General features: G+C 44.0%; 2 protein-coding genes across 2 annotated transcripts in view; both read right to left on the bottom strand.

Annotated features, from left to right (window-relative positions):
* LOC133545072 (solute carrier family 22 member 13-like) overlaps window positions 1-3,117 on the bottom strand; it is a 39,991-nt gene extending 36,874 nt beyond the window's left edge. The window contains exons 1-2 of the mRNA XM_061890384.1: window positions 2,743-3,117; window positions 2,565-2,668 (exon numbers count right to left, since the gene is read on the bottom strand). Coding sequence (XP_061746368.1) covers window positions 2,565-2,668; window positions 2,743-3,117 — 479 coding nt within the window. The remainder of the gene's footprint in view (window positions 1-2,564; window positions 2,669-2,742) is intronic.
* Window positions 3,118-6,491: 3,374 nt separating this feature from the next.
* The window catches only part of LOC133545079 (solute carrier family 22 member 13-like), a 33,214-nt gene continuing 27,205 nt past the window's right edge, over window positions 6,492-12,500 (bottom strand). Inside the window, exons 7-11 of the mRNA XM_061890398.1 lie at window positions 12,117-12,211; window positions 10,728-10,942; window positions 10,524-10,632; window positions 6,979-7,185; window positions 6,492-6,754 (exon numbers count right to left, since the gene is read on the bottom strand). Of these exons, the coding sequence (XP_061746382.1) occupies window positions 6,679-6,754; window positions 6,979-7,185; window positions 10,524-10,632; window positions 10,728-10,942; window positions 12,117-12,211 (702 nt within the window). The 3' untranslated portion in view covers window positions 6,492-6,678. The remainder of the gene's footprint in view (window positions 6,755-6,978; window positions 7,186-10,523; window positions 10,633-10,727; window positions 10,943-12,116; window positions 12,212-12,500) is intronic.

Raw genomic sequence — 12,500 nt, 5'->3', positions numbered from 1 at the left:
ACTTACACTCCAGTGCGACTTATATATATATTTTTCCTTCTTTATTATGCATTTTCGTCCGGTGCGACGTATACTCCGGGGCAACTTATACGGTAATTTGATCAAAAATGCCTCAAAACAGCCCGCTACCTATAATATGGGCTTTTTAAACATAAGATCATTGTCTCCCAAATTATTATTAGTTAATGAGGTCATTAGAGAAAACAATCTTAACGTCATTGGTCTCAGCAAAACCTGGCTCAAACGTTAAATGAGGCATCTCCTCCTAACTATACGAATGCACATATTGCTCGTCCCCTTAAAAGGGGTGGGAGGGTCGCATTAATACACAATCGAGAAACAAGCTTTAATGGGATTTATCGATTAGGAGTGACCGATTGTTTGGTTAAACGTATGGCATGTTCTGTATGTTATACTTATTTGAATGACTCTTACCATAATATGTTACGTTGACATACCAGGCACCTTCTCAGTTGGTTATTTATGCCTCATATAACGTACACTTATTCATCCTGTTGTTCACTATTCTTTATCTATTTTAAATTGCCTTTCAAATGTCTATTCTTGGTGTTGGGTTTTATTGTATAAATTTCCCCCAAAAATGCGACTTATACCCCAGTGCGACTTATATATGTTTTTTTCCTTCTTTATTATGCATTTTCGGCCGGTGCGACGTATACTCCGGAGCAATTTATACTCTGAAAAATACGGTAATTTGATCAAAAATGCCTTAAAACAGCCCGCTACCTATAATATGGGCTTTTTAAACATAAGATCATTGTCTCCCAAATTATTATTAGTTAATGAGGTCATTAGAGACAACAATCTTAACGTCATTGGTCTCAGCAAAACCTGGCTCAAACATTAAATGAGGCATCTCCTCCTGACTATACGAATGCACATATTGCTCGTCCCCTTAAAAGGGGTGGGAGGGTCGCAATAATACACAATCAAGGAAGAAGATTTCATGGGATTTATCGATTAGGAGTGACTGATTGTTTGGTTAAACGTATGGCATGTTCTGTATGTTATAGTTATTTGAATGACTCTTACCATAATATGTTACGTTGACATACCAGGCACCTTCTCAGTTGGTTATTTATGCCTCATATAAAGTACACTTATTCATCCTGTTGTTCACTATTCTTTATCTATTTTAAATTGCCTTTCAAATGTCTATTCTTGGTGTTGGGTTTTATCGAATAAATTTCCCCCAAAAATGCGACTTATACTCCAGTGCGACTTATATATATTTTTTTCCTTCTTTATTATGCATTTTCGGCCGGTGCGACGTATACTCCGGGGCAACTTATACGGTAATTTGATCAAAAATGCCTCAAAACAGCCCGCTACCTATAATATGGGCTTTTTAAACATAAGATCATTATCTCCCAAATTATTATTATTTAATGAGGTCATTAGAGACAACAATCTTAACGTCATTGGTCTCAGCAAAACCTGGCTCAAACGTTAAATGAGGCATCTCCTCCTAACTATACGAATGCACATATTGCTCGTCCCCTTAAAAGGGGTGGGAGGGTCGCATTAATACACAATCGAGGAAGAAGATTTCATGGGATTTATCGATTAGGAGTGACTGATTTTTTTGGTAAAGGTATAGCATGTTCTGTATGTTATAGTTATTTGAATGACTCTTACCATAATATGTTACGTTGACATACCAGGCACCTTCTAAGTTGGTTATTTATGCCTCATATAACGTACACTTATTCATCCTGTTGTTCACTATTCTTTATCTATTTTAAATTGCCTTTCAAATGTCTATTCTTGGTGTTGGGTTTTATCGTATAAATTTCCCCCAAAAATGGTACTTATACCCCAATGCGACTTATATATGTTTTTTTCCTTCTTTATTATGCATTTTCGGCCGGTGCGACGTATACTCCGGAGCAATTTATACTCAGAAAAATACGGTAATTTGATCAAAATGCCTCAAAACAGCCCGCTACCTATAATATGGGCTTTTTAAACATAAGATCATTATCTCCCAAATTATTATTAGTTAATGAGGTCATTAGAGACAACAATCTTAACGTCATTGGTCTCAGCAAAACCTGGCTCAAACTTTAAATGAGGCATCTCCTCCTAACTATACGAATGCACATATTGCTTGTCCCCTTAAAAGGAGTGGGAGGGTCGCATTAATACACAATCAAGAAACAAGCTTTCATGGGATTTATCAATTAGGAGTGACAGATTGTTTGGTTAAACGTATGGCATGTTCTGTATGTTATAGTTATTTGAATGACTTACCATAATATGTTACGTTGACATACCAGGCACCTTCTCATATAACGTACACTTATTCATCCTGTTGTTCACTATTCTTTATCTATTTTAAATTGCCTTTCAAATGTCTATTCTTGGTGTTGGGTTTTATCAAATGAATTTCCCCCAAAAATGCGACTTATACCCCAGTGCGACTTATATATGTTTTTTTCCTTCTTTACTATGCATTTTCGGCCGTTGCGATTTATACCCTAGAGCGACGTATAATCTCTCCTACACACGGACAAAGCCGTACAAAAACATCCATCACTTACGATTCGGCAAAAGGTCCAAACAAGAGACAACCAACCAGGTTTCCTGTCATCAAAACGGTTTGTGCCAATTGTGGTAAATGAGCCCGATCACATACCAGATCAAACTACAAAGCACAACAGAAAGGGAATTTAAAAAAATGCAAATTTAAGTAAAAGTGTTAGTAGAGTCTGTACTTACATCAGTGACTATGGTGGCTGTATAAAGTTCACTGTAGTACACCCAACCGTTCTGGCACACCGTGGTCTCGTAGAGTCCGCGTCCCCTGATGGTCCCGATGTCCCAGTCCACCGGAGCGAACATGCGACACCTGCTGAAAGAACCGTCCCGCTCCAGGGGAACGGTCAGGTTCAGCTGCTCCTGCCGGGTCAGGTTAGCGTCAACCTTCAGGATCCAGTCCGTGTCGCAATGCCGCTCCGGGTCCGGCTGGATGAAGAGTAAGCAGGCGAATTCGAAAGGTAGTATAACTGTCGGGAAAGATACAGCACAAATGAAGAGCTTCTGGAAGGTTCTGAACTCTCCGACGTGCCTGAGGACGGCTCCAAAGTCAGCCATGTTCTGTTTTTTTTTTTTACATCTGACGGAGTTGATACGGGGCCACATGAGGACTTATAAAGAACAGGTGTTAATATTTAAACCCAAACTGTGTTGTTCAAAAAGGATTAGACAGCATTTGTGTTTCAGTCCTCATCATGGTTGCTGTATTCAACCAGGACTATCCTCAGTAAACCGAGTACTGGTATTCTTTGGTACCTGTTCCTAATTGGGTCGGTCCAGCAGGACCGTTAGGATTCTGGACAAATAATACACTTATCACTATTTTCTTTTTATTTGTCATAATTATGATTTAAATTATACACTATTTATATCATATAGACGGCATGGTGGGGCAGTGGTAAGCAATTGTGCCTCAAAGCAACAAGGTTTTGGGTTTGATTCCTGTTCTTTTCAACCGTTGTCTGTTCCCTGTTTCAGGCATATGAAATAGAATGTCCCCATTTTGATAAAAAAAATAATAAAATAAAAATCCACACTTTGCAAAAACATAGACAGAAAAAGTAGAAGAAAAAAAAAGATTGTTAATATTGTTACTATTTTTTGAGGATTTTTGAGGTACCGGCCGGTAACAAGACATTTATTTGTGCTCAGTTTGTGACACGACAGTAAAAGAGTAAATAAATGGATATTAAATAAAAAATGGAAAAAACAATAAATACATTTCTCATATACAAATATGTAACAAATTATATATATACATACATATATATATACATATATATATATAAATATACATACACATATATGTGTACATATATATACATATACATATACATATATATATATATATATATATATATATATATATATATATATATATATATATATATATATATATATATACACACACACACACATATATATACATATAAATATATACATGTATATATATATACACACACACATATGTGTATATATATATATACATATATATATATATATATATATATATATATATATACATAAGTGTGAATTGTGAATTATATTTATATAGCGCTTTTCTCTAGTGACTCAAAGCGCTTTACATAGTGAAACCCAATATCTAAGTTAGATTTTTTAAACTGGGAGCAGGTGGGTAAAGTGTCTTGCCCAAGGACACAACGGCAGTGACTAGGATGTCAGAAGCGGGAATCGAACCAGCAACCCTCAAGTTACTGGCACGGCCACTCTACCAACCGAGCTATGCCGCCCCATATACATATATCTTGAATGGGATTGTGCTGAAATTTGAAATTTTCCTGAAGGAACTCTTCTGACGGAATAAATAAAGTACTATCTAATCTAATATACATACATATATATATATATAAACATACATATATATATACATATATATATATATATATGTATATATATACACATACATACATATATATAAATACACACATACATATACATACATACATACATACATATATATATACATATATACATGTATATACATATACACACAATCATATATATATATATATATATATATATATATATATATATATATATATATATATATATAATTTATATATTATGATTTATAGGTATTTTGTATTGATATCTATAAACAATGATATTAAATTGAAGAACAAACAGTTCACAATAGTTAATTCAGTCCAAAGTTCACGAGTGCAAAGTTCAGAAGCAGAAGGAGAGACATGACAGTATATTAATAGATCAAGGGGAAGGTGAGGGGAGGACAATATCTCCTCTGCGTTGGTAGCTTGCCGAGGTAGTTAAAAAGCTCCTCGTTGGCAAGGCCCCGGGATCCGCCCGGAGTTCCTTAAGGCTCTGGAAGCTGTGGGGCTGTCTTGGTTGACAAGACTCTGCAGCATCGCGTGGACATCGGGGGCGGTACCTCTGGATTGGCAGACCGGGGTGGTGGTTCCTCTCTTTAAGAAGGGGAACCAGAGGGTGTGCTCTAACTTATCGTGGGATCACACTCCTCAGCCTTCCCGGTAAGGTTTATTCAGGTGTACTGGAGAGGAGGCTAAGCCGGATAGTCAAACCTCGAATTCAGGAGGAACAGTGTGGTTTTCGTCCTGGTCGTGGAACTGTGGACCAGCTCTATACTCTCGGCAGGGTCCTACAGGGTGCATGGGAGTTTGCCCAACCAGTCTACATGTGCTTTGTGGACTTGGAGAAGGCATTCGACCGTGTACCCCGGGAAGTCCAGGGGGGAGTGCTCAGAGAGTATGGGGTATCGGACTGTCTTATTGTGGCGGTCCACTCCCTGTATGATCCGTGTCAGAGCTTGGTCTGCATTGCCGGCAGTAAGTCAGACCCGTTTCCAGTAAGGGTTGGACTCCGCCAAGGCTGCCCTTTGTCACAGATTCTGTTCATAACTTTTATGGACAGAATTTCTAGGCGCAATCAGGGCGTTGAGGGTATCTGGTTTGGTGGATGCAGGGTTAGGTCCCTGCTATTTGCAGATGATGTGGTCCTGATGGCTTCATCTGACCAAGATCTTCAGCTCTCACTGGATCGGCTCGCAGCCGAGTGTGAAGCGCCTGGGATGAGAATCGGCACCTCCAGGTCCGAATCCATGGTTCTCGCCTGGAAATGGGTGGAGTGCCATCTCCGGGTTGGGGAGGAGATCTTGCCCCAAGTGGAGTAGTTCAAGTACCTCAGAGTCTTGTTCACGAGTGAGGGAAGAGTGGATCGTGAGATCGACAGGCGGATCGGTGCGGCGTCTTCAGTAATGCGGACGTTGTACCGATCCGTTGTGGTGAAGAAGGAGCTTAGCCGGAAGGCAAAGCTCTCAATTTACCGGTCAATCCATGTTCCCGTCTTCACCTATAGTCATGAGCTTTGGGTCATGACCAAAAGGACAAGATCACGGGTACAAGCGGCCTAAATGAGTTTCGTCCGCCGAGTGGCGGGGCTCTCCCTTAGAGATAACGTGAGAAGCTCTGCCATCCGGGAGGAGCTCAAAGTAACGCCGCTGCCCCTCCACATCGAGAGGAGCCAGATGAGGTGGTTCGGGCATCTGGTCAGGATGTCACCCGAACGCCTCCCTAGGGAGGTGTTTCGGCCACGTCCGACCGGCAAGAGGCCACGGGAAAGACCCAGGACACGTTCGGGGGACTATCTTGTTCGGCTGGCCTGGGAACGCCTCAGGATCCCCCGGGAAGAGCTGGACGAAGTGGCTGGGGAGGGGAAGTCGGGCCTTCCTTGCTTAGGCTACTGCCCCCGCGACCGGACCTTGGATAAGCGGAAGAAGATGGATGGATGGATCATAAATGTACATCTACTTTATTCAAATCGCTGCTCTACAACAATGACAGCAGACATGAAACCTCAGCTCCCTATCGGCCCCGTCAGAAAAGGACAGCTGAAAGAACCTGCAGAACCTTGTTTGAAAGGGCAAGACAAAAATAACAATGTTTTAAGAACTAGACGTTACAACAAACCTCATTACTTATTACCCAGAAAAGACCCGCTCCTTTGTAAAAATGAACATATTTGGTTGAGAGAACCGGGCTCGGATGCACCAACACTGCCTGAACATTTTCAATGACCGTCCTTTGTTTATTCAGTGATGTTTGTAGACCAACAATACGTAAACTAAAGTTTGGTGGATTTTCTGCTGTGGTGTTCAGTCTTCCTCGGGTCACTTTCTTTTTTTGTGGCCATCGTATTTCTGTAAAACAGACAAAAGTCAACTGGTAGGAATTTATTCAGATCAAAATATTCTTGAGACTTTAATTTGTGAAGGTTGTATCCCAAATCCATGACTGAGCAAAAGTTTTTTAAGCAAGACTAATACTTTTGACAGTTTTACATCCGGCTCAGTCCACAGACTAACAATGATCTACAAAGTCTATTGTACACGCATGTTGCTACATGATCTATTTGTTGACTTACCGTTTTCCCTCAACATCGCTGGTGGAATCGGGCAGTTCTTTGCTTTTGGTTTCGGGAAGGAGAAACACCAGAGTTCCACTGAGCACTGCAAGACTGCTGAAGACGACGATGGGGAGGGACCAGGTGTAAACGGCCAACATGTTGACCAGTGGGGCGAGCAGGCCGGCTCCTCTCATAGAAATGGAGCCCAAGCCAACAGCTGTTTGCCTGAGAAGAGTAAGGATGGAACGAGATCATTATCCATGCGTTTGTTACGTCTCGTCTCGATTATTGTAACATATTATTTTCGGGTCTCCCCATGTCTAGCATTAAAAGATTACAGTTGGTACAAAATGCGGCTGCTAGACTTTTGACAAGAACAAGAAAGTTTGATCACATTACGCCTGTACTGGCTCACCTGCACTGGCTTCCTGTGCACTTAAGATGTGACTTTAAGGTTTTACTACTTACGTATAAAATACTACACGGTCTAGCTCCATCCTATCTTGCCGATTGTATTGTACCATATGTCACGGCAAGAAATCTGCGTTCAAAAGACTCCGGCTTATTAGTGATTCCTAGAGCCCCAAAAAAAGTCTGCGGGCTATAGAGCGTTTTTTCCGTTCGGGCTCCAGTACTCTGGAATGCCCTCCCGGTAACAGTTCGAGATGCTACTCAGTAGAAGCATTTAAGTCTCACCTTAAAACTCATCTGTATACTATAGCCTTTAAATAGACCTCCTTTTTAGACCAGTTGATCTGCCGCTTCTTGTCTTTTTTCTCCTATGTCCCCCCCTCCCTTGTGGAGGGGGTCAGGTCCGATGACCATGGATGAAGTACTGGCTGTCCAGAGTCAAGACCCAGGATGAACCGCTCGTCGGGACCCAGGATGGACCGCTCGCCTGTGTATCGGTTGGGGAAATCTCTACGCTGCTGATCCGCCTCCGCTTGGGATGGTTTCCTGTGGACGGGACTCTCGCTGCTGTCTTGGATCCGCTTTGAACTGAACTCTCGCGGCTGTGTTGGAGCCACTATGGATTGAACTTTCACAGTTGCCCACATCTTAGGTCCTCTCCAAGGTTTCTCATAGTCAGCATTGTCACTGGCGTCCCACTGGATGTGAATTCTCCCTGCCCACTGGGTGTGAGTTTTCCTTGCCCTTTTGTGGGCTCTTCCGAGGATGTCGTAGTCGTAATGATTTGTGCGGTCCTTTGAGACATTTGTGATTTGGGGCTATATAAATAAACATTGATTGATTGAATGATTGATTGACCTTTATTCTGTCAACCTGCAATGTTTGCTTTCTATACAAATGCACCCTCAACAATTAGAAAGCCATTGCAACCATCCCACCCAAAGAAGGAGTTCTGCAAAGTGGGACAGTCTGGTTAGGATGGTCTGGACATACAATGGATATAGACTACTGGTGGTGTAGTGGTACATGTTGCTGCTTTTTGTGCATGTGGTTTGATCCCCGGCAGGTTCCCCAACACCAAAGCCCAGATCATCTGCAGTCACTTGAAGAGAGTATGACGATCCTCCTGGTAGGGGGGTATCGCTTTCTGTGCGTGACTCTGTTTAACGTGGGGAGACTGGTGCACAGACAGTCACCACAGATCCGAGTTAGGGTCCAGTGGCATGGAGTCCAAGACGACTGGGGACCCTTTTCTGCTGTAGCATTCATCCGCCATCGCAGCCGTTGTGACGCTCCATAGGGTTAGCAATCATCTTCCGCCTGTTTCACCGTTGAGGTCTTGGGTTGTGGGGGTGGGGTCTTCTGCCATCGCAGCCGTTGTGGTGGTTCTTACATCTACCGTCTTCCGCCCGCTCCGCCGTTGAGGTTTTCACCGTATCCCTGGCTAGAGGGCAGTCAGGTACTAGGCCTTTGCCATGGGCCACCCGGGGTAACAGTAGTAAAGGGGTTAAACTCCTAGTGCCCCAAGACCCAATAGAGGAGCCTCCACTGCCGGATGCACTTTAACAACATGCCCAGTACACATGCCCAGCCACAAAGCCCAGATAATGGAATGGTTGCACCAAGAAGGGCAACTGGCCTATAAGACTGGACTATTTTTTCCAACATGGCGCTGTTGGCAGGAGCTCTGTGCTGTTGTATCATCCTTTTGTGTTCCTTATGTTTCCCTCTTGTTTTCATGTGGAGGTTTTTTTCCTTTTAGTTCGGAACCCTTTGGGACTGTGCGACAAGGGGTGGCACTTTTGTGACTTCTGCGGTGCTTTTTTTGTGAACTTCTGGATCTGCCTCCCGTGGGACCAGCTGCTGGGTCTATGCCACTTCTGTTTCGAGAGACTGGAGGAGATGCGGACGAAGAGACGGGGCTGCAGAGCACCGGGACGGACAAGCTGTACAGTGTCTTGGCTGAATGAGCAGGTATTGGACACCTCGGTCTCCTTGGACGTATCCTCACTCATCCTTGCGGACTGGACACTGGCCGATAATTGGTGGGTTGCCAAGGGTGGAGTCGGCTCTCTTGGTTGCTTTGTTGGGTCTGCTCCCGTCTCTGGCCATGCTCCCCCCACCCCAGCAGACTATGGCGTGTAACAACGCAGAGGCCACCACAGTGTGTATCTTGTTTGTTGTTGTTGTTGTTTTACCTTTGTGGCTGTGAAGAAGTGGCTGGTTGCATCAGTTTTGCTCTTTCAATGTATTTAATTTCCTTTGTGTTCTTTGATGTTTCTCTCCTACACACGTTTTTGGGTGATATGGCTATGAGTTTATTTTTTCCAAGGCTTCAGTCTAGACCCCCTCTCCAGGACCTAGGCTTAGACTGAATATTTCCTGTGGAATGCGTGAAGGCGGCGAGCAATCGTAGTGGAAAGAGTCCAGGTTTCAGAAACGTAGAAGAGCTCGGGCACCATGCAGAAATTGAGGTTGTTCTTATCTTTGCACTCTGCCAAAAACTCTTTGGAGATAACCAAAGGCACGGCACGCTCACTGCAGGCGACGTGCAACTTCTGGTAGATTTGGATCCAAGATAGACAAACTCCCCTCAATCCCCTCGTTGTGGATGGTGGTCACCTGTTGCGCAAGGGCAATAAGAAGTCAGACAGTGATTGAAGGCTTGTTTTTGCCCTGGCTCGCTGATATTGATAATGCTTTGGTGATGGTCTCCAGGCATGTGGAAAAGAGAATATCATCCGCGTAGAACAGGTATGTGAAGCATAAGTGAAAGTTGACTTCAGGACTGGGTCAGCGGTGTAGTGAGTTTTGGATTACATAGTTGACAGCAGTGTTGGAGATTGGTACGGTGACCCTGTTTGACTCCGAAGGTGGTAGAAAAGGGTTCTGACATGTCGCCCTCTGCTTTTACTCTGCAGAAAATCTTGGGGGGATCCCTGGGACTCTGATGCCTTGTAGGAGTTGTCTGTTTATGTCCTCTGTTAGGCAAGGATGTTTATAGCCAGAATAGGACCACGAACCAACACAACAAACGTAGCATTGACCAACAACAGTGACAAGGGGGCCAGATTCCCGCAGGAAGGGTAAACTCGGATTCTTGTCCTAAATAACCAAGATGACTATTGTAAGTCGATTGGTGGATTGCTTACCTGACAGAAGTAGGAAACAGCTCCTGAGAGTAGACCATGCAAACTGAACCAGCCCCATTCAAGAAGAACTTGCCTGTAGTTACAAGAGCCATGATGACGATTGCATTGTCTGGAATGAAAATGTGTGTACAATCGGTTACAGAATTGTGTGAACACAAAAGAGATCTTTACTAAAAAAAAATAAAGGGGAAGGGGTGTTGTCACCTTGTGAGAAAGCCAATGTTAAGAGGCAAAAAACTCCACCGGACAGAAGGGTTACAATCAGAGAAATTTTCCTTCCCAATAACTCCAAAATCCAGATGCAGAGAAGGTGAGCGGGGATCTCTGAGACTCCAAAGATGAATTGAACCAGGAAGATGTTCAAGCCAAACTCACCCACATTGAGGATGAGACAGAAGTAGCCCAGATTGAGTGAAAACCTAAAAATAAAATATACAAACAATGATATTCAAAGATGCAAGGAGATTTAAAAGGTCCAGTCATGGAACCATAACCGTACGTGCCCCGTATACTTGGGCCGGGTATTGGTAATGACTTCACCAAAGGAGTAGGAACAAAAAGGAACGGGGGGACGTGTTCACCCCAATATTGGACCCATTCGTCCTATCCAAATGTTTTACCATCCAACCATCCATCTTCTTCGGCTTATCCGAGGTCGGGTTTGCAGGGGCAGCAGCCTAAGCAGGGAACCCCAGACTTCCCTTTCCCCAGCCACTTCGTCCAGCTCTTCCCGGGGGATCCCAAGGCGTTACCAGGCCAGCCGGAAGACATAGTCTTTACAACCCGTGGCCTCCTACCAGTTGAACGTGCCCCAAACACCTCCCTAGGGAGGCGTACGAGTGGCTTCCTTAACCAGCTCATCTCGATGTGGAGGAGCAGCGTCTTTACCTTGAGCTCCTCCCGGATGGCAGAGTTTCTCACCCTATCTCTAAGGGAGAGCCCCACCACCCGGCGGAGGAAGCTCATTTCGGCCGCGCGTACCCGTGATCCTGTCCTTTCGGTCAAAACCCAAAGCTCATGACCATAGCTGAGGATGGGAACGTAGCTCGACCGATAAATTGAGAGCTTTGCCTTCCGGCTCAGCTCCTTCTTCACCACAACGGATCGATACGGCGTCCGCATTACTGAAGATGCCGCACTGTCAATTTCACGATCCGCTCTTCCCTCACTCGTTAACAAAACTCTGTGGTACTTGAATTCCTCCACTCCTCGTGAGTTCAAACCCCGGCTTAGTCATACTAAAGACTATAAAAATTGGACCCATTACCTCCCTGCTTGACGCTCAGCATCAAGGGTTGGAAATGGGGGTTAAATCACCAAAAATGATTCCCGGGCGTGGCCACTGCTGTTGCTCACTGCTCCCCTCACCTCCGTAGGAGTGATCAAGGGTGATGGGTCAAATGCTGAGAATAATTTCGTCACACCTAGTATGTGTTACAACAGCGTGGCTTCGTTGTAAAAGAGTGCGGTAGTACCCCGGTAGTCCAGACCGGGGTACTACTTTCAATGGGACCTGTCTCCCATTGAAAATGGGAGACAGGTCAACATATTCAGTTCCTGGTTTTGGGTTTTGTAAACAGATATCTTACTTACACGACCAAACATATGATGACCAAATATTTCAGTAGAATTCTTGAGGTCAACATGACGTTCATTGCTCCGGTTTTTGTTTCTCCTCCCTCGCATCCCTGTATAGAAAGCATTCAATTGATGAAATGATACCAAAAAAAAAAAAACACTGAATTGTTTTGCTTCATCCATCCATCCATCTTCTTCCGCTTATCCAAGGTCAGGTCGCGGGGACAACAGCCTAAGCAGGCAAACCCAGACTTCCCTCTCCCCAGCCACTTCGTCTAGCTCTTCCTGGGGGATCCGGAGGCGTTCCCAGGCCAGCCGGGAGACATAGTCTTCCCAACGTGTCCTGGGTCTTCCCCGTGGCCTCCTACCGGTTGGACGTGCCCTAAACACCTCCCTAGG

The sequence above is a fragment of the Nerophis ophidion genome, linkage group LG28, assembly GCF_033978795.1.
Source record: "Nerophis ophidion isolate RoL-2023_Sa linkage group LG28, RoL_Noph_v1.0, whole genome shotgun sequence".
In the NCBI taxonomy this organism is placed as follows: Eukaryota; Metazoa; Chordata; class Actinopteri; order Syngnathiformes; family Syngnathidae; genus Nerophis; species Nerophis ophidion.
Note: the sequence above shows the minus strand (reverse complement) of the source record. Positions and strands in the feature narration are given on the sequence as shown.